We start from the raw sequence: 20,175 nt of genomic DNA on the forward strand, positions 1-20,175 counted from the left end.
TACGGTCGTACAGTACCAGTGTACCGTGGCTGCTACTTGAATTGACCCAAAAGCAGGACAACACACCAAGAGTAGATTTACTGACTTTAGTTACAGAGTGCAGCGCAGGAATCTTACAACAATGACACAGAAGGAACATAAACGAAACTAGGGGTTTATATACACAGGGATTTAACAAGGCTCAGGTGGACAAGGAACAAGGTAAAAACAAGACAGGTGGAAACCATAATTAACAGACTACTTGTGAGGATCAGGTGAGGGGCGGAGACACGGGCAGGGAACAGAAACACATGGCAAAACAAACAAAAAAGAAAACATGGAACAGGACACAGGAAGTAAACAAGAGATGAAGACATGAACACTAAACGGGGGAAAACAAAACCACGACAGGACCCTTACAGTGACAGTCCATTCATTGTTTGAGGCACTGCACAGTGACGGTGAACTGCAGGGCTGATTTGTAATGGCATGAAGGACACATCTAGTATCAATGTAAACAGTAGATACTCAGCAGTGACTTAATGAGTCCAAGTTTCTTTTTATGCAGCACATAAGGACTGTCCCTAAAAATCAGGGACAGCTGGCAAGCAAGGCCAGACCAAGCGAGACAGCATTTCAATCCAACGACGCATGATATTAAACTCAGCGTGTGTGTGTGTGTGTGTGTGTGTGTGTGTGTAGAGAGAGAGAGAGAGAGTGAGAGAGAGAGAGAGTGTGTGTGTGTGTGTGTGTGTGTGTGTGTGTGTGTGTGTGAGAGAAAGTGTGTGTGTGACTGTGTGTGTGTGTGTGTGTCTTGTTGCTAGGAAACACAGTATTTAATTCCATTAATCCCCAGTCCCCAAACAGTAGCTAATGTTTAGATTAAGTGTTTAGTACCAACAGAGAGATTAAAGTTACCGTACTGGTTGTTTAATACAGGAAACTGTGCAGGAAAGACTGTCTTTGGTTTCTGATTTTTAATTTCTTTATGGACATTTTACGTGAACCATGAGAAAGACGTCAGTGTTGATTGTTTTTTGTTACATTACAGTATATTATTATTATTAGTAGTAGTAGTAGTAGTAGTAGCAGCAGTAGTATTATCATTATTATTATTGTTATTATTACTATTATTATTACACAGGAACTGCAGTCTATGCTGCAGAAAATCAGTGATTACAGTGGAACTTTGTGGCGGTTACTGTGCTTTTGACTTCAGTCTTGTTAAGTAGACCTATGCCCTCGCTTGTTATGAAGCACCACATTCTGTAAAATGAAAGCTATCCAATTAGTGGCTAATGCTGCTAATGTTTACTAAAAACAAAATTTCTTCAGCCCTGTCGTAAAACTGTCCAGTAACCACTGAGCCATTACAGTACATGGTGAGCAGATCACTAATTAGGTTTTGATCTGACAGCCAGTTTGGCCATTTGTGTGCTCCATCTTCCTCCTTCTGTTTCCCTGCATCTCCAATCAGTGTTTCTTGCTTCATTGCACTCTCTCCCTCTCCCTCCCTCCCTCTCTCTCTCTCTCTCTCTCTCCCTCTCCCTCTCTCCCTCTCCCTCCCTCCCTCTCTCTCTCCCTCTCTCTCTCTCTCTCTCTCTCTCTCCCTCTCTCTCCTCTCTCTCTCTCTCTCTCTCTATCTCTACTCGTCTGTGCTCTATGCATCTCTCACGTTCACCTCCTCAACTCCCAGTCTCTTACCTCTCCTCATGCCAGACTCTGTTTCTCTCTTTCTCTCCTGCCACTGTTTGTTAGTCTCTCTCTTTCTCCAGTCGTCCATGAACACTTATCCACTCTTTAGTGTGCCTATCCAGTACCTCTCTCTCTCACACATTATTTGGGAAAAATAAGCATACTAATATTGTTCATGTTTTCTCTCATTCGGTCGCTCCGGTTCTGTCTGTGTTAGTCTTTCAATTCAATTTACAGTAATTCAATTCAATTCAATTCAATTCAATTCAATTCAATTCAATGAGCTTCATTGGCATGACTGTAAGTTTAACAATATTTTTGCCAAAGCAGTGATGCTTTTCTCTCTCTCTCTCTTGCCATTGGTGCTAATGTATTATCTGTTTAAGGATGCCGTGATGTACATCTTTTACTGATGCTGCAAAGGATTCTAAACCTCAAACCCTGTCTCCCCTCTCTCTCTCTCCCTCTCTGCTTCTCTCTCTTTTTTTCTTTCTTTCTTTCTTTTTTGCTCTCTCTGTCGCTCACTCTCAATCTTTTTTGCTCTCTCTGTCGCTCTCTCTTTTTTGCTCTCTCTATCACTCTCTCTCTCTCTCTCCCTCCTTCTCATTCACTCTCTGCAGGCCTCTCAATCCGTAGTGTGTGCTGGAAAGCAGACCGTATCCTGGCGGCACGCAGGACAGCGAGATCTTCGAGGTGATGGTGCGTGACCGGGACAAGCCGCTGCTCCTCATGCAGGGCCACAGCGAGGGCGAGCTCTGGGCGCTGGACATACACCCCAAGCAGCCGCTGGCCGTCACCGGGAGCGACGACCGCTCCGTCAGGTCAGAACCCATAGAGGTCCTAAAGAGCAGCGGTTTTGTCTAGTGCATTGGTTTTGTCTGTTCAGAGTTAGTAACATTGCAGCCTTTGTGGGCTAATAATAATAATATCCATAACACCTGTGACAGTTGGTAAAGTTGAAGTCTCATCCGCCGCCTTTTGCCGAGGGTTCTTCTTAGAAAAAGTAACTCAAGACTCCAACCTAAATTTGATGTAAAAGCACAGCAAGGAAAGTGGAATTCATTATCTGTGAGGAAAAAATTGCAGGAAGCATGCAAATGGAGGGTGGGTTGAGGGGCAGTGAACACCAAAACCAATTATTTTGGGGGATCGAGGAAGGTTGAAAAACACTTGTTTCAACCAGTGTTTTCAACCAGGAGTTTTCAACTAGTGATCTGTGAAGGCATTGCTGATGGTCCCTGGCTGTGCATTTAATAATGCAGTTTCACTGTGGAACTGGGAATGTTTGGGAAATGTTGGAAAGTGGAATTTAGTCTGTTCTTGTGCACTGTGTATTGATATTTAAGTGGATGTTTGGCCTCTTGAGATGTCTAGACTGACAATAGAAGTCTGTTGAATAACTTGTGAAGGGTCCCGAATCCACACAGATGCACTGTCAGGCACTGAACTCTTCTGGAAAAAAGATTGCAATACAGAAAGGCAGCCATTTAAATAATAATACATTAATAATCACATGCATTTCTAAACCTCTTGTCCCCTGTATTGCTTGCTTCTGAAGGATTTCTAAACCTCTTGTCCCCTGTATTGCTTGCTTCTGAAGGCTGTGGAGCCTGGCAGACCATACTCTAATCGCCCGCTGCAACATGGAGGAAGCCGTGCGCAGCGTCTCCTTCAACAACGACGGCTCACAGCTCGCTCTGGGCATGAAGGATGGCTCCTTCACTGTACTGCGCGTCAGGTGGGGGAAATACACATGTTCTACCTGTCAGATGGGGTGAAATACATATGTTTTACCTGTCAGATGGGGGAAATACACATGTTCTACCTGTCAGATGGGGTAAAATACATATGTTTTACCTGTCAGATGGGGGAAATACACATGTTCTACCTGTCAGATGGGGTAAAATACATATGTTTTACCTGTCAGGTGGGGGAAATACACATGTTCTACCTGTCAGATGGGGTAAAATACATATGTTTTACCTGTCAGATGGGGGAATTACACATGTTCTACCTGTCAGGTGGGGTGAAATACACATGTTCTACCTGTCAGGTGGGGGAAATACACCTGTTCTACCTGTCAGGTGGGGGAAATACTTATGTTCTACCTGTCAGGTGGGCGAAATACACATGTTCTACCTGTCAGGTGGGGGAAATACTCATGTTCTACCTGTCAGGTGGGGGAAATACTCATGTTCTACCTGTCAGGTGGGGGAAATACTCATGTTCTAGCTGTCAGATGGCAGGTCAGGTGACTGTGTATTGCTAGCGCATTGTCACCTTGTAACTTAGAAACATAACTTTTTTTTTGGTGTTGTTGACTGTCTTACCCACCTTTTTCGTCAGCTTTTACTCTTTTCGTCAGCTTTTACTTTAGAGTGGATATACCGGTAGCAAAATTGCTTCAGATAGACTGTCAACTAAGTGTGTACATCTGCATTCAGAACTAATTTCAGTTTTGGTTAGTTTTTGGGTAATACTGTAGTACACTGTATTTGCTTTGATTTGTTTGTCAGTCGTGCCTAATGTTGGGGTGGCCCTAAACAAAGGCTGGCAGCTAAATCAAGTGACTCACAACTCACACCTTTTTATCAGTCACAATAGTAACTCACAACTCACACCTTTTTATCAGTCACAATAGTAACTCACAACTCACACCTTTTTATCAGTCACAATAGTAACAAGACAACTTTGCCACCATCTTTTTGGTTTCCCCCACCCTGGACCACCTTCTCCTCCTCTTCCACCTCCTCCTCCTCCTCAACAGGGACATGACGGAGGTAGTCCACATCAAAGACCGCAAGGAGGTCATCCACGAGCTGAAGTTCTCGCCGGACGGCTCATATTTGGCGGTGGGCTCCAACGACGGCCTGGTGGACATCTACGCCGTGGCGCAGCGCTACAAGAAAGTGGGCGAGTGCAACCGCTCGTCCTGCTTCATCACGCACCTGGACTGGTCAGTGGACAGCCGCTTCCTACAGACCAACGACGGCGCCGGGGAGCGGCTCTTCTACAGGATGCCAGGTGAGGACAAACAGTGCCAGAAACAAAATACGGTTTCTAAAATACGGCTATCTGTTGGTAGGCAGGTAAGTAGACAGGTAAAGTAGGTAGGTATATAAGAAGGTAGATAGGCAGATCTACAGGATGCCAGGTGAGGACAAACAGCGCCAGAGACAACACACATTTCTAAAACAGTTGTCTGTTGGCAGGCAGGAAAGTAGGAGTGTAGTTAGGTGGGTAGGTTGGGAGTTTGGGAGGTAGATATATAGCTAGGTTAAGTGGTTAGGTGTGTAGGTAGGTACTGAGGCAGGTAAAAAGGTAGGTAGGTAGGGAGGGACTTAGTCTAAATGTGATAAGATGATAATATAAGATCAGATCAGATTATCTTATAGTAAAGAAAGAAAACTCAACAAATTTTTTTTTAAATAAATAAATAGTTCAGATCAGTTTGTGTTCAGGAGTCTGATTGCTGAAGGTGTTCTTTCCATTATGTATTAGTGTAGGTGTCTGTGTGTAGGCTAGTCGGTAGGTCAAGTGGGTAGGTAGTGTAATGCATACCCAAAACAGGTCAGTTGTAAGAGCTCAGTTTCCTGTGGGATATAGGACTGCAGTCTGTACCAAAGATCTATAAATGTATTGCTCTAACTCTTTATGTAAAAGATGGGAAGACTCAAACAATGGACGTGTGAATTAATTTCCATATTTGATAATATTTTTGTTTACTGTAATATAAAATTATAGGCAAAGTGGCCCATTTCATTCTGTCTGTGGGAAGGGCATCCTAGAATTTTTGTTCTGTACTGGGGGCTGGGCCATTTCATTCTGTCCCTCTCAACTTGTCCTGGTCTCTGCCCACAGCTGGGAAGTACCTGCCCAAAGAGGAGGCCAAAGGCATTCACTGGATGACCTGGACATGCGTCCTCGGCCCGGAGGTCAACGGCATCTGGCCAAAGTACTCCACCGTCAACGACATCAACTCGGTGGACGCCAACTACAGCAGCGCCGTGCTGGTCACCGGGGATGACTTCGGCCTGGTCAAGCTCTTCAGATTCCCCTGCCTTAAGAAAGGTCAGGGAAAAGGACAGGGTGGTAGGGGCGGTGGTAGCATAGCGGTTAAGGAGCTGGGCTAGCATGCAGTAGCCTGAAAAGTTGTAGGTTCAATTTCCTGCTTCCACCGTTGCGCCCTTGAGTCCTTGACCCTAAGTTGCTCCGGGGATAAGTGTACTGTAATGTAATGTTTAAAAGGTTGAATAAGGTTTAAAAGGTTAATGTTTTTTTATATGTGGGTGATATTTAATACCTGTTAATAGTGTATTATTTCCTTCACATATTCCTATATCTGTTTTCAACTCTTGTTTGTTTATGAGGTCTCCAGTAACGTTTAAATACATCACAGATTGATTAATGATTCATAACTGACCCATGAAGTATGAGTTACTATACATACATGAGATAGCTGACCCATGAGGTACATACAGTATTTTAGCTTGTTAACCCGTGAGATGGTGTTCCATGCACTAACTTCAAACTAAACTGAATTCAGTTAACGCTATCTCTTTCCACGCAGCGGCCAGTTCAGTTAACGCTATCTCTTTCCACGCAGCGGCCAGTTCAGTTAACGCTATCTCTTTCCACACAGCGGCCAAATTCAAGAAGTACATCGGACACTCTGCCCATGTGACCAATGTGCGCTGGTCACATGACCTGCAGTGGGTGGTGAGCACTGGCGGGGCGGACCACTCTGTGTTCCAGTGGCGCTTCCTCCCGGAGGGCGTCATGAACGGGGTCTTGGAACCCCTCCTGCAAGGTAAACAAAAACAAACAAACAATAATCAACAAACAAAAAAAATGCCATGAGAAAGGAACTAGCCAACAGTGACAAACATGATCACCATTTATTAATTTAATTTCATGAAATTTTAATTATTGTTCTGTCAAGATCTATAAATGTATTGCTCTGAATCCTCTTTATGTAAAGGATGGGAAGACAATGGACGCATGGATTAATTTCCATATTTGATCATATTTATGTTTACTGCAATATAAATTAGGTCAAGTGAAGGCATCCTGATTTTTAAAATGTCATTTCCTAGAGGGTTACGCTGACTCCAACAGCGGTGAATCCGATTCAGATCTCTCAGACGTTCCTGAGCTTGACTCGGACATTGAGCAGGAAGCGCAGATGAACTACGAGCGGCAGGCAAGTGGAACCACACATAAAATGTCCAAACAGAGGGACTTGGTGACTCCAACAGACACAAACATCACATATGTGACAACACACACACACACACACTTATATACACACACACACACACACACACACACACACACACACACACACACACACACACACACACACACACACACACACACACACACACACACACTACAAGCCCACACTGTACATCCATGCATGCTGTCAAGCCCCATTTGGTCATTTGATTTTTCCCATAATGCCCTCTGTTCCATGCCAGTGGCGGTCCCAGGGACACGCTCCAGTGGGCCAGCCCCTCAGCTGTAATTATCTTCACAGCTGGTTGGCCAGCCAGCTCAGCCCAGCGTTCTATACCACACAGACTACTCCCTAGGCATACCCTCCTCTGCACTCTATGCATTTGGCCTATGCAGTTTGCCCTATGGGTTGTGTAGGATGAAGCCAGAAAGTTCAATAGACGATAAAACATGCACGTTGTGCAGATATGTACACATCCCATCCCAGTGTCGAGAAAAATGGCTAAATGAATTCATGTATATGATAGCAGTATGTAATGTAAAAATGTAATGGTAATTAGTATGTAACAGTAATATGTATTAGTAATTCATATGTAGCAATATATAATATTAATATGATCATATTTGGAGTTTGCTTGATGACTGCATGTGTGTCTCATGTTTCTCTGTTCCGCATAAAGCATGTTTGAATACTATGAAAGGAAAATACATCTTCACATGTAGAGTGTTGAGGCATCAGGATGTCTAGTGTCACTGCATGCCTCATGGGGCTCTGAGTGCAGGCCATGGTGGGGCTTTGATGGACGAGGAGTCCCACGATGCTACTGTAATGTTACAGCTTGTGTTTACTACAGTGTGGAACTCCAGGTGATAAAATGTATGCAGTGTCAGACTTGACTGTTACCTGTGACAGTGAACCTTTAGAAGGAGAAATGTCTTGCTTCTCACTCTTGTTCTCTCTCTCTCTCTCTCTCTCTCTGTCATGATACAAATATGCAGTATTTAGATTGATGTATATGGTTTTATGCACTAATAATTGAACTCAGTTATTTTTAATTCATTTAACATGTTCTGAGATCAAGAGTTCAATACAGGGAATGAATAATGAATTTATTTATTTCTCCACTTGATCTCTCTCTCTCTCTCTCTCTCTCTCTCTCTCTCTCTCTCTCTCTCTCTCTCTCTCGGGGCAGGTCTATAAGGAGGACCTGCCTCAGCTGCGTAAGAAGCTGGTGGGCTCTCTGAAGCGCCAGAAGGCCCCAGATGAGGGATTACGCTTGCAGTTTGTTCACGGGTAATTCCTTGTGTGTGTGCATGTGTGTGGTAAATGTACCTTCCTCTCAGCCTTCATGTCTATTTATCTCTCTGTCGTTGTTACTTCTGGTACATAATTTTCCTCTTTTTTCCCCCTGTAGTTACCATGTCAACACACTCTCTTTCTCAGCCTTATCAGTGTTTCTTTTCACTGACTGTTTATCACCTCGTTATCTTTCCGCTGTCTCTCCGTTGTCTTCCGCTACAATCTCCGACCCCGACTATGTTATCTCCTCTCTGAATATCTCCCTCTGAATATCTCCCTCTGAATATCGCTCTCCACCTTATTTACTCAGCAAATATTCTCTGAACTTTATACACACCTCCTTCTCACCTCCAATTCTCACCTACCATCTACTGATCTAGTTCCCCATCTCTCTCTCTCTCTCTCTCTTTCTATTTCTCTATCTCTCTCTCTCTCTCTCTCTCTTTAGGTTTAGGTGGAGGTTTTTACCTTTTTTTTTCTCAAAATGACTTGTTCAGCCTCTACATCATCTGGTCACATCATGAAAGCAGTGTGACGCTTTTCAGTACATGTCTCATCTTTGCAAGTGTACGCGCTGCTATCACGTCTGCTGTAGCATTTTCCACTGATGATAATAGAAGCTAATTGTTGCAGCAGTTACTGTGTGAATGGAGCACTTTAGCTACGTATCTGGTGTAGCCTCCCTGTAATACAGAATGTTTGTGCTGTTGCCATGTATCATGTGTTTCAATCGGTCAGTGAAGCTTACAGTTTTTCTCCGTCGCTTTGGTGCTTTTGTCAGATCGGAATGAAAATTCTCATAACTATTAGTTCAACCTTCCACAACATTTAGTCATATGTGCACATCATAGTAGCAATTTCTCCTTCCTCTGAACAAATTGCAAATGCTTTTGGACATGTATCAGTTGCTTTCATACAATCCTCTTCTGTTTTATAACTTTATCATTTGCTTATGTCATGTCGGTTAAAATTGACTATACTTATGGATGCTGAATAGTCGTTCCCCATAAAATGAATAGTCTTCATTTCATTGCTTGTCATTACACACAAAATTGTTGAACTAGTTCTCAAATTCTGTTACAATGCTGTAGAATTGCAAAGAGCATATTCAGTGTCTTGTACTCACTTACTCCCCTAAGTACAGCAATGTGTTTTCAAATGGCTGTACAAGTAGTGTATAGTGCTGTCTTGAGCATGTTCAGGTAGTGTCACCGAGTTCTGACCTTTATTTGCATTGGAAAACACTGAGAGAATAAACTGTCATAATGAAAACATGACAAAGCCTTTGACTATCTTGTTCATAAACGGTGGTGTCAAGACTTCTCATTTTGATGACACTGGCAGTTTCATTGACATGAATACTTGCTTTTGAGGAACGGACTATCTATTTTGAGCAAGTGATGTGCTTTTGCAGGTTATCCACTGGGTTTTGCAGTTTGCACTAATGGTTTTGAGAAATGCACTAACTGCTGTGCAAATGTTACGTAATAGTGATGTGAGAAAAGCACCAAAGCGACTGAGAAAAACTGTAGGTTTGAAACCTCCCTCCCTCTCTCCCTCCCTCTCCCTCTCTCTCTCAGGTACCGCGGCTGTGACTGCAGGAATAACCTGTTCTACACACAGGCTGGGGAGGTGGTGTACCATGTGGCGGCAGTGGCCGTGGTTTACAACCGCCAGCAGCACACGCAGCGCTTCTACCTGGGTCACGACGATGACATCCTCAGCCTCACCGTGCACCCACTCAAGGACTACGTGGCCACTGGACAGGTAAGAACAGGAGAGGCTAGATGGTTAGATAGATAGATAGATAGATAGATAGATAGATAGATAGATAGATAGATAGATGGATAGATAGATAGATAGATAGATAGATAGATAGATAGATAGATAGATAGATAGATAGATAGATAGATACAGTAGATAGACAGACAGACAGATACATACATACATACATACATAGAAAGATAGATACATAGATGACTGGGTGGATGAATGGATGGATGGATGGATGGATGGATGGATGGATGGATGGATAGATACCTTGGCCATACTTCTTAACCAAACATTCCAATGAGAGGTACATGATTTTGATTGAGGATGAGTTTCTAATGATTAAGCAGTGCTTGCTAGTTTTGCATAACCAGCCATTGGAATACAGATGGTCTTAGTCTTTTGAATGTACACTAGACAGGTCATCTAGAGGACATGTGACTCAATTATCATCCCTTAAGGAACATGAAAAAACATTGAAAAGGCTCCAGCCGCAGCAGAGGACCTGAAATCTAAGCTGTTGTGGAGCTAAAGGGAATTCATTAGAATCTATCTGAATCTGATTTAACAAACACAAACAAACGCATTAGTCCAAACATGCACACAGTGCACCCGAACAGCCCCCCCAAATGAACTCAGTCATCAGAATAAACATGAACACAAGCGTCTCAGAACAGCTGTGTGAGACCGTGCCATTGATAAAGCGCTGTATAAATGCAAGTTGTTGTTGTTGTTGTTGTTGTTGTCAATTCTGTCATTGTGACTGCACCTGCTCAGGTGGGCCGCGACCCAGCCGTCCACGTGTGGGACATCCAGACACTCAAGTGCTTGTCGCTCTTAAGGGGGCAACACCAGAGGGGAGTCTGTGCACTGGAGTTCACAGGTATTGTATCAGCCAAAGCATGGGTCCACCTTAAAACAGAACACCCTGAGACTAAACCTAATGCAGATGTCACTAGATTTGAGCAGAGTGAGCCACTCACAACTCAAATTGCAATCTTGTCCTTTGGATTTAATAAGATAAGTTTCTTATAGTATTGGTTTGTTATATAGATTATAGAGTGTAGAGAAGAATTTTAAAATATTATGCAATATCAACACCCCAATTTCATATAATGTAGTATTGTATGCAATATCAACACCCCAATTTCATATAATGTAGTATTGGATGTCATATATTATGCAATATCAGCACCCTAATTTCATATAATGTAGTATTGATGTCATATATTATGCAATATCAACACCCCAATTTCATATAATGTAGTATTGCATGAGTATTAAGTGCAATGTCAAGAGCACAATTTCATACATCTATGTTGGGTATATTTATTCTTTATGTCCTTCTTTTTGCTTGAGATAGTTTGCCCTTTGACCCTTAGGTTGGGCTCAAGGCTGCCTGCCCTTTTGAGTTGATTGAGGCACCTGACTCCATGACCCTGTGGTTTTGCTTGCACCTCCCTCTGGCGGACGGGAGTCTGGTGTCCGTGGGGATCGGCAGGGGCCACATGATGAGGAAGTGATGTCATATATTATGCAATATCAACACCCCAATTTCATATAATGTAGTATTGATGTCATATATTATGCAATATCAACACCCCAATTTCATATAATGTAGTATTGGATGTCATATATTATGCAATATCAGCACCCTAATTTCATATAGTATTGGATTTTATATAGTATGAAGTATTATGCGTATGAGTATTATGCGTATGAGTATTATGCAATGTCAAGAGCACAATTTCATACATCTATGCTGTATATTTATTCTTTATGTCCTTCTCTTTTTGCTTTCTATTTCATGAGATAGTTTGCCCTTTGACCCTTCGTGTTGGGCTCAGGCTGCCTGCCCTTTTTGAGTTGATTGAGGCAACTGACCCCATGACCCTGTGGTTTGCTTGCCCTCCTCTAGCGGACGGTAGGAGTCTGGTGTCCGTGGGGATCGACGAGGGCCACAGCATAGTGATCTGGGACTGGAGGAAGGGAGAGAAGCTCGCTAAGGCCAGGTAGAGACCGCCAGGGCCCGTCCGCTCTGATGAACTGGAAGAGGGAATAGTCATCAGTGTCTGTCAAGTAGTGTGTGTGTGTGTCTGTGTGTGTGTCTGTGTGTGTATATGACTAAGTGTGTACTTGTAAAGGCTGTGTATGTGTGTTTATGTGTTTGGTTGTGTGTGTGTGTGTGTGTGTGTGTGTGTGTGTGTGTATTCTGCAGTTTTTCAGTCCCTTAAAGTCCTTAGGGATATAAACAGAGCAGTTATAGAAAGATGGTCTGGTCTGCCGTCTCGTCCAGACAAATGTCCCTCTCACCTCACTTGTATGTGTGTGTGTGTGTGCCTGTGTGTGTTTGTGTGTCCCTTTTGCCTCACTCATGTCTCTTGTCCTCAGAGGACACAAGGACAAGATCTTCGTGGTGAAAGGGAACCCCTTCCGCATGGACAAGCTTGTCACTGTGGGGATGAAGCACATCAAGTTCTGGCAGCACACAGGTACAGCAGCACACACACTCATCTGGGAATGAATGACACACACACACACACACACACACACACACACACACAGCAACACAGCTCTCTTTCTCTATCACACACACGCACGCACACACACACGCACGCACGCACGCACGCACACATCTGGGTGGGAGGGTTTTACCACTTAACGATTGATTTCATTGGTTATCTACAGTAGTTGTGAAGTGCCTAAGAAAAGACATATTTCTTAGTTTATTATATTTTCCCTGGGCCTTTTAACCCCATTGGTCAAGTGGCCCTGATGTTTTAAATATCATTAGGACTTAGGAACTACTAGTTTATCATGAATTAATGCACATACATAATTCATAATACGAATAAGACATCGTTAGAGTAACAATTCAGCATAATGGTTAGTCATTTTTGGATTTCAGATTTACTTCTCACCCTCATTGTGGCCATTCATGCACATACATGTACCTAAAGAATACAACACACACACACACACACTCTGTCTCCCTCTCTCTAAGCGCTTTCAGACATACGTGTAAGACCGGAGGTTCTGCCGATGTTAAAAGGTGGGGCCGTATAACCGGTCATATGGAAGTCCGAATTTAGCCGGTTGTTCTACTACTCCCCCCCTAGTATTTCCTCCGGACATTATGTAAATGTGCTGTGTCTGAACGAGGCGTAGAACATGCGGTTAAAATTCACACCTAGTGAGAGTGCGTGTTGGTGACGTTTCTTTCGTGCGTCCATGTGGTTAGATCTGACTTAAATGCCAGTGTTATGATGATGGCATAGTGCTGTCCAGAAAATCTCCGACCTGGAAAGATGCAGACATCACGGAGCTACTGCATGAGGGTATACAACATTTTGATAGAACACATGAAGGGAATGGCACGTTGTAAATTAAAAAAACTGCATGGCAAGGCCAAACGAATTCAAAAGACTGATAAGCAGAAGGCGCTGAAAGACAGTAGCCTACAGCGACGTCGTTGACGACAATAACAGGAGTATTTAATAAATTGTTAGCCAAAACGGTTTTCATTGATAGCCTTCTCATGGCCTGCTGAGCTAGCTGATATTTGTTGAGCATATATGCCTAGAGAAAATGAAAACGAAGAAAACCCAACTTTGTTCCAAGGTCTGTACGTAAATGCAATAGACACATGGGGAGAGGATGCTTTTGGAAAAAAATAAACTATGAAAAAACTAACAACTTCTGTTATGTTAGTATTTTGTTTGCTTAAAAACGTTGTATGATGGCCTTGAAGTCTTGAGTTAGCCTACTGAATTGGCTGGTAGCCTACCATAAAGTTTGTGCATGCTCTCTCTCCAACGCAAACCAGATTCTGGTACAACGTTGAAAACAGATAAATGTGTTTATTCGAAGCACACATACAAATACTGTAGGTCAATTTCAAGTGCGCACTTACGTGACTAGCCTACTTCAAGTATTAGCCTACGCACAATAGATTTCTCTTCTTTAGCCTACATAATGCATAGGCTACACTTTGTAAACAAAAAGCAGCTGTGACAGGCAGCGGCCGCATATATTCTGCGTCATATCTCGCATCTTGTGAACTCTACAAGCCCCCACCCCTCACTCGACAACCACACGGAGATTCTGTAATGTGAGTGTATGTCGTTCACACATACGTCCGTATAAGGTCAGTATAAGGTCCGCGGGTTAGCATCATATCTGAATCATCCGAAGGGTAGGACATCCATATGACAAACCTCTGCATATACTCCGGTGGTTAGGTATATCTGAAAGCGCTTTCTCTCTCTCTCTCTCTCTCTCTCTCTCTCTCTCTCTCTCTCTCTCACACATACACACACACACACACACTGTCCCACTCCCTCTCAGACACACAAACACACACACACTCACTTTCACTCTCTCGCTCTCGCTCTCAAACACACACACACGTACCCCCCTTTCTCCATGCTGCTGTGTGTTGTGGATGGCGTGGTGGGCTGCCCGTCCCGAAGTGCCGCCATGTCACATCATAAAGGCGCCTCTTGAAGTGACTTCCCTGTCAACAGGCCTGGGGGCCGGAGCGCTGTCAGAGTCTCCTCACGGTGTCAGGACACCGGGGCCTGGGACGGACCAGAGGAGGAGATAGGAGATTATGTGTGTGTGTGTGTGTGTGTTAAGGGAGGAGGTCATTTTAGACTGACAGTGTGTTAATGTAATCTGTGTGTGTGTGTGTGTGTGTGTGTGTGTGTGTGTCTCTCTCTCTCTCTCTCTCTGTCTCTCTCTCTGTGTGTCTGTGTGTGTGAGTGACACTGTGATGCTGAAGAGAGCATTTGTGTATGTGTGTGTGGGTGTGTGTTTGTGCGTATGGCGTAGGGTCAACATGTGAGTGACAGATCTGGTGTGTGTGGTGGAACAGTCCGCTTACTTGGCCAGAATAAAGGGCTGTTAGGGGACGAGAGAGAGAGAGAGAGAGGGGCCCTCAGTGTGAGTGACTGGACTGTCAAAGCACCACGGAGAGAAAGACACTCACCCCATCCTCATCCTCATCCTCATCTTCATCCTCATCTTAAGAGAGGAGGAGTGTAACAAGATTACTGACTAGGGAGGACAAATAGGGTTGAAGGCAGAGGACAGTGTAATTCCTCTTGTACTAGTTTTCTCTATTATTTAATTAAAGAAATTATCATGATGATCCATTATGCCAGCCATCATAATACTCATTATGCCAGCCACCATAATACTCATTATGCCAGCCATCATAGTACTCATTATGCCAGCCATCATAATACTCTTTCTCTCCATGCTGACTGGTCTTGATAGTGGTCTTTATTTCTTCCTCCACGTTGACTCCAGGCGGAGGTCTGACATTCAAGCGGGGCATCTTCGGAGGCCTGGGGAAACAGGAGACCATGATGTCGGTGTGCTACGGCCGGGCGGAGGACCTGGTCTTCTCCGGCGCCACCACGGGAGACGTGTTCGTGTGGAAGGACACCACACTCGTCAAGACCATCAAGGCTCACGATGGGCCTGTGTTCGCCACGTGCTCCCTGGACAAGGTGTGTGTGTGTGTGTGTGTGTGTGTGTGTGTCTGTGTGTGTGTGTGTATGTGTGTATTTGTGTGTGTGTATGTGGTGTGTGCGTGTGCATGTGTGTGTGTGTGTGTGTGTGTGTGTGTGTGTTCGTGTGTGTGTGTGTGTTGGTGCGTGCATGCTTGTGTGTGTATGTGTGTGTCCTAAGTGTGTTTAAATGGCTTTGGGTTACTGTTTTTGTTTGGGTAGCCTTGGGTTACTACTACACAAACACTACACCTGTCACCACAACATAAGTTCAAAGAAAAGGTTCCCTCACAAACAAATTGTGTTTACTATAGAATGACGTTGTAGCCCATTTGTAGTTTTAAAAATAATAAATTCTACCTTTTCAAGAAATGCCCTGTAGGCTACACGTTAGCTATGTTAAGAATCACATGTGCTATAAGGGGCACTGTAGTGAGCTGTAGAGGTCACCTAGAGTGAGGGTGGACAAACCAGAGTTAAGGAGGTAAGCTAGTGTTAAGATCGTGTAATGTCAGCTAGCGCTAGAGTGAAGGTAAGCTAGGGGAAAGGTTATGGTAGCCTAGCACTACAGTGAACCTGTACTGGCCTGTAATGGTGGACTGAGTACTGTTCTATGCTCTGTGTGTGTGTGTGTGTGTGTGTGTGTGTGTGTGTGTGTGTGTGTGTGTGGTGGTCAGGGCTTTGTGACGGGCGGTAAGGATGGGGTGGTGGAGCTGTGGGACGACATGTTTGAGAGGTGCCTGAAAAGCTACGCCATCAAGAGGGCCGCACTCTCCCCCAACTCTAAAGGTCAGTACATAGACGCACACATATCACATTCACAAAATCATGTGAAGTTGAAAGTGTTTTATTCAGTGGACTGTCTCTTTTAGACAGTTCGGTTTGTTCATATTTCACATTGTTTCGCATCCAGGGCTTCTTCTAGAGGACAACCCCTCCATCCGGGCCATCACGCTGGGCCACGGACACATTCTGGTGGGAACCAAGAACGGAGAGATCCTGGAGATCGACAAGAGCGGCCCCATGACCTTACTGGTGCAGGTCAGTAGAGAAAGAGAACGACTCAAATTAATTAAGCTAAAAAAATCTAATTAATGAAGTTAATTAATTAAGTGATGTTGTTTTGGTTAGATTTACATGTCCTTGTTACGGGTACATGTTAGTAGAGATGGTACTAGTTTAGTTGTAAGTAACAAGTACACTGTACATAAAAGTACAACAAGTATAGTTGTTTATATTTACATGTTCTGTTTGTGTGTGTTGTCTGTCTGTCTGTGTATATGCATGTGTGTATGTGTGAATGCATATCTGTGTGTGTGTGAATGCATATCTGTGTGTGTGTGTGTGTGTGTGTGTGTGTGTGTGTGTGTGTGTGTGTGTGTGTGTGTGTGTGTGTGTGTGTGTGTGTGTGTGTGTGTGAATGCATATCTGTGTGTGAGTGTGTGTGTGTGTGTGTATGTGTGTGTGTGTGTGTGTGTGTGTATTCATAGGGTCATATGGAAGGAGAGGTGTGGGGTCTGGCCGCTCACCCCATGCTGCCCATCTGTGCCACCGTCAGCGACGACAAGACGCTCCGCATCTGGGAGCTCTCAGCCAATCACCGCATGGTGGCCGTCCGCAAGCTCAAGAAAGGTCCGCCCCTCAATATGACATCACTGGATGACTGTAGACTATAGACTGTAGTTAGTCAGCAGAGAAATCTGAAGTCAGTTAGTTCCCATCACATGGAAACAGTTATTATTGATGTGTAAATAATAAGGGAATTGTTGACACTGTCAAATATTTGAGGGGGCAGCCGTGGTCTACTGGTTAGGGCTTCGGGCTTGTAACCTAAGGGTTGCCGGTTCGATCCCCGACCAGTAGGAAAAAATGTGGGCGGGGGAAGTGGTTGAGTACTACTCTCCCATGCCCACATCCACGGCTGAAGTGCCCTTGAGCAAGGCACCTAACCCCTCACTGCTCCCTGAGCCACTGTAGCAGGCAGCTCACTGAGTTGGGATTAGTATGTGCTTCACCTCACTGTGTGTTCACTGTGTGCTGAGTGTGTTTCACTAATTCACGGATTAGGATAAATGCAGAGACCAAATTTCCCTCACAGGATCAAAAGAGTACATAAACTTATTCTACATATATATATATATATATATATATATATATATAGTAGACAATACTTTATGTTCCATTCTCTGTTGTGTGTGTGTGTGTGTGTGTGTCCCTGTCCATGGTTCTGCTGCAGGTGGTCGGTGCTGTGCCTTCTCCCCCGATGGGAAAGCCTTAGCCGTGGGCATGAACGACGGGAGCTTCCTGGTGGTCAACGCCGACACGCTGGAGGACATGGTGACCTTTCACCACAGGAAGGAGATCATATCGGACCTGCGCTTCTCGCAGGGTAACCTGAGCTTTAAGCACAGTATCCAGTGTTTCCCCCGGGGCTAGACGAGACACGCTTCCTCTGACTGACGCGGGCCTTATCAGGTTGCAGACAGGGCCTCCGGTCTGTCACAGAGTGTTTAAATACAGTGTGAGAAAAGGAAAATTAAGGAAGGAAATTAACCCAAATTCAGTCTTTGATTGACATAATTGGTCTGTAATGAATCATCCGGTTTTGTGTAAGCACTATACTTACGGTAATGTGTTGCTTAGTAGGCCGACAATAAGTGGTGTCCAAAGCAACAAGCATCATTAAGAAGTTGTAAACACAGATGGTATCCACTCCACTCTATTCTATGCAGGACTACAGTATGGGCACTATGACCTGCATACACGTAGCTCTAGAGCTTTGGGCCTTTAATCCAGTGAAGAGAGTGACCGCAAGTGAGTGGGAGAAAAATGGGGTGGGATCGGGACATGACCTGGGTGGAGTTTAAACCGTTCCATTCAGCACTTAGACCTGAATGTGATATGGACTCTGTAGCCACTTGCATCACAGGACCTGCTACTCCATTCTACTCTATGCAGGAGTACAGGATGGGCACTATGACTTGCGTAGGTGGAGATAACTGGTGTTTCATTCTTACTGTTTTTTTGTTTTGTTTTTTTCCCTTCTTCTCGCTCAGATGCTGGCAAGTACTTGGCAGTGGCCTCCCACGACACGTTCATAGACATCTACAACGTGCTGACGAGCAAGCGCGTGGGAATCTGCAAAGGAGCCTCCAGCTACATCACCCACATAGACTGGGACTCGCGCGGTAAGGACACCACCACACTGGGACAACCTGAAAATAGCAGCAGATTGATGGGGGGTGGGTGGGGGTCCTTAGTAAAAGCCTAATTGGGTGAAAACCAGTTAATTTTACAGTAATCTGATTAAGTATGGTGATGTTGTTGTTAAACTGAATTATCACGTAATGAAGTGTGAATCTTTATGACAAGAGTGAGCAGAAGCAATGAGACGTGGTGGGATGCACAGGAAGGATTTTCTCACTGTCTTAATTAAACTGATCTGTGCTGAGGCTCCTGTGATTAGGCACCAAAGTGTCCAAAAAAACAGATCTGTTCTAATAGCTTGCGGGTGCAGAGCCACAAGGATATTGTTAGTACAGCAATACCTAGTACCTAGTACTCACATAGAATAGAATGACAGTACAAGGGAAGTCGAGGAAGAGAGAAGAGGGATAGGCAGGATAGGGAGGAAAGTAGTGGTACGTGCTAGATAAAGTGTGTCCAGCTGTTAGTGCTGAGAGAGGAGGTACCCTTGGAAGGTTTGGGTCTTCAGGAGGTTTTTGAAGATGGAGAGGGATGCCCCTGCTCTGGTAGGCACTGGTAGCGCATTCCACCAACGGGGAAATGACAGACGAGAAAAGTTTGGATTGCTGTGAGCATACGGGTGGCAGAGCCAGGCGTTTATTAGAAGAGGGCAGCGGGCGGGAGATGGCTTACGCCTGTATGAGGGCATTCGAGTACGAGGGTGCAGAATCGGTGACTACTTTGTAGGCAAGCATTAGCAATATGTATTTAATGTGGGTGGCTACTGATAGCCAGTGAAGCTCAATGAGTAGATCGATGGGGGATCTACTTAATGTACTAAATGTGTAGGGATGTACTTAAATCTGATTGGACATGTACAGCTCTAATGGGATCAATAGCTCTGTTGTTCCACGTCATTGGACTGGGTTTCATGTGCTTAGATAGAACTCGATGTAATTGGCTGCTTGGGTTCCATGTGCTTAGATAGAACTTGATGTGATTGGCTGCTTGGGTTCCACGTGCTTAGATAGAACTCGATGTGATTGGCTGCTTGCAGGAAAGCTACTGCAGGTGAACACTGGGGCCAAAGAGCAGCTGTTCTTCGAGGCACCTCGAGGTCGGAGACAGACCATCAACACCACTGAGGTGCTCATGCACACTTCTCTACATACCTACATCTCTATGTGCTATACTGGAACTGTATATATAATAAGTTGTAATAATCAACAGCATATTGGTATTTTAATGAAATAGCTTTATGAGATATTTGTATACCTAAGATCTTCAAACGATTTGTGATGTGTCTCTTAGTAGTCAGAAGAACCTATAATTGACTGACATTGTGTACTGTTTGTCTGTATGTGTGTATGTCTGTGTGTGTCTGTGTGTGTCTGTGTGTGTGTGTGTGTGTGTGTGTGCGTGTGCGTATGCATATGTGTGTGTGTATGTCTGTGTGTGTGTGCGTGTGGTGTGCGTATATGTATGTGTGTG

General features: G+C 44.2%; 1 protein-coding gene across 1 annotated transcript in view; it reads left to right on the forward strand.

The window, feature by feature from the left end:
* The window catches only part of LOC125298316 (echinoderm microtubule-associated protein-like 6), a 63,362-nt gene that overhangs the window by 25,559 nt on the left and 17,628 nt on the right, over window positions 1-20,175 (forward strand). Inside the window, 19 exon segments of the mRNA XM_048249018.1 lie at window positions 2,295-2,336; window positions 2,339-2,495; window positions 3,275-3,412; window positions 4,442-4,698; window positions 5,536-5,745; window positions 6,317-6,484; window positions 6,771-6,877; window positions 8,106-8,206; window positions 9,793-9,979; window positions 10,760-10,865; window positions 11,901-11,994; window positions 12,374-12,474; window positions 15,296-15,498; window positions 16,176-16,287; window positions 16,412-16,539; window positions 16,989-17,130; window positions 17,735-17,887; window positions 18,555-18,686; window positions 19,742-19,830. Of these exon segments, the coding sequence (XP_048104975.1) occupies window positions 2,295-2,336; window positions 2,339-2,495; window positions 3,275-3,412; window positions 4,442-4,698; window positions 5,536-5,745; window positions 6,317-6,484; window positions 6,771-6,877; window positions 8,106-8,206; window positions 9,793-9,979; window positions 10,760-10,865; window positions 11,901-11,994; window positions 12,374-12,474; window positions 15,296-15,498; window positions 16,176-16,287; window positions 16,412-16,539; window positions 16,989-17,130; window positions 17,735-17,887; window positions 18,555-18,686; window positions 19,742-19,830 (2,627 nt within the window).

The sequence above is a fragment of the Alosa alosa genome, chromosome 7 (genome assembly GCF_017589495.1).
Source record: "Alosa alosa isolate M-15738 ecotype Scorff River chromosome 7, AALO_Geno_1.1, whole genome shotgun sequence".
NCBI classification, from domain to species: domain Eukaryota; kingdom Metazoa; phylum Chordata; class Actinopteri; order Clupeiformes; family Clupeidae; genus Alosa; species Alosa alosa.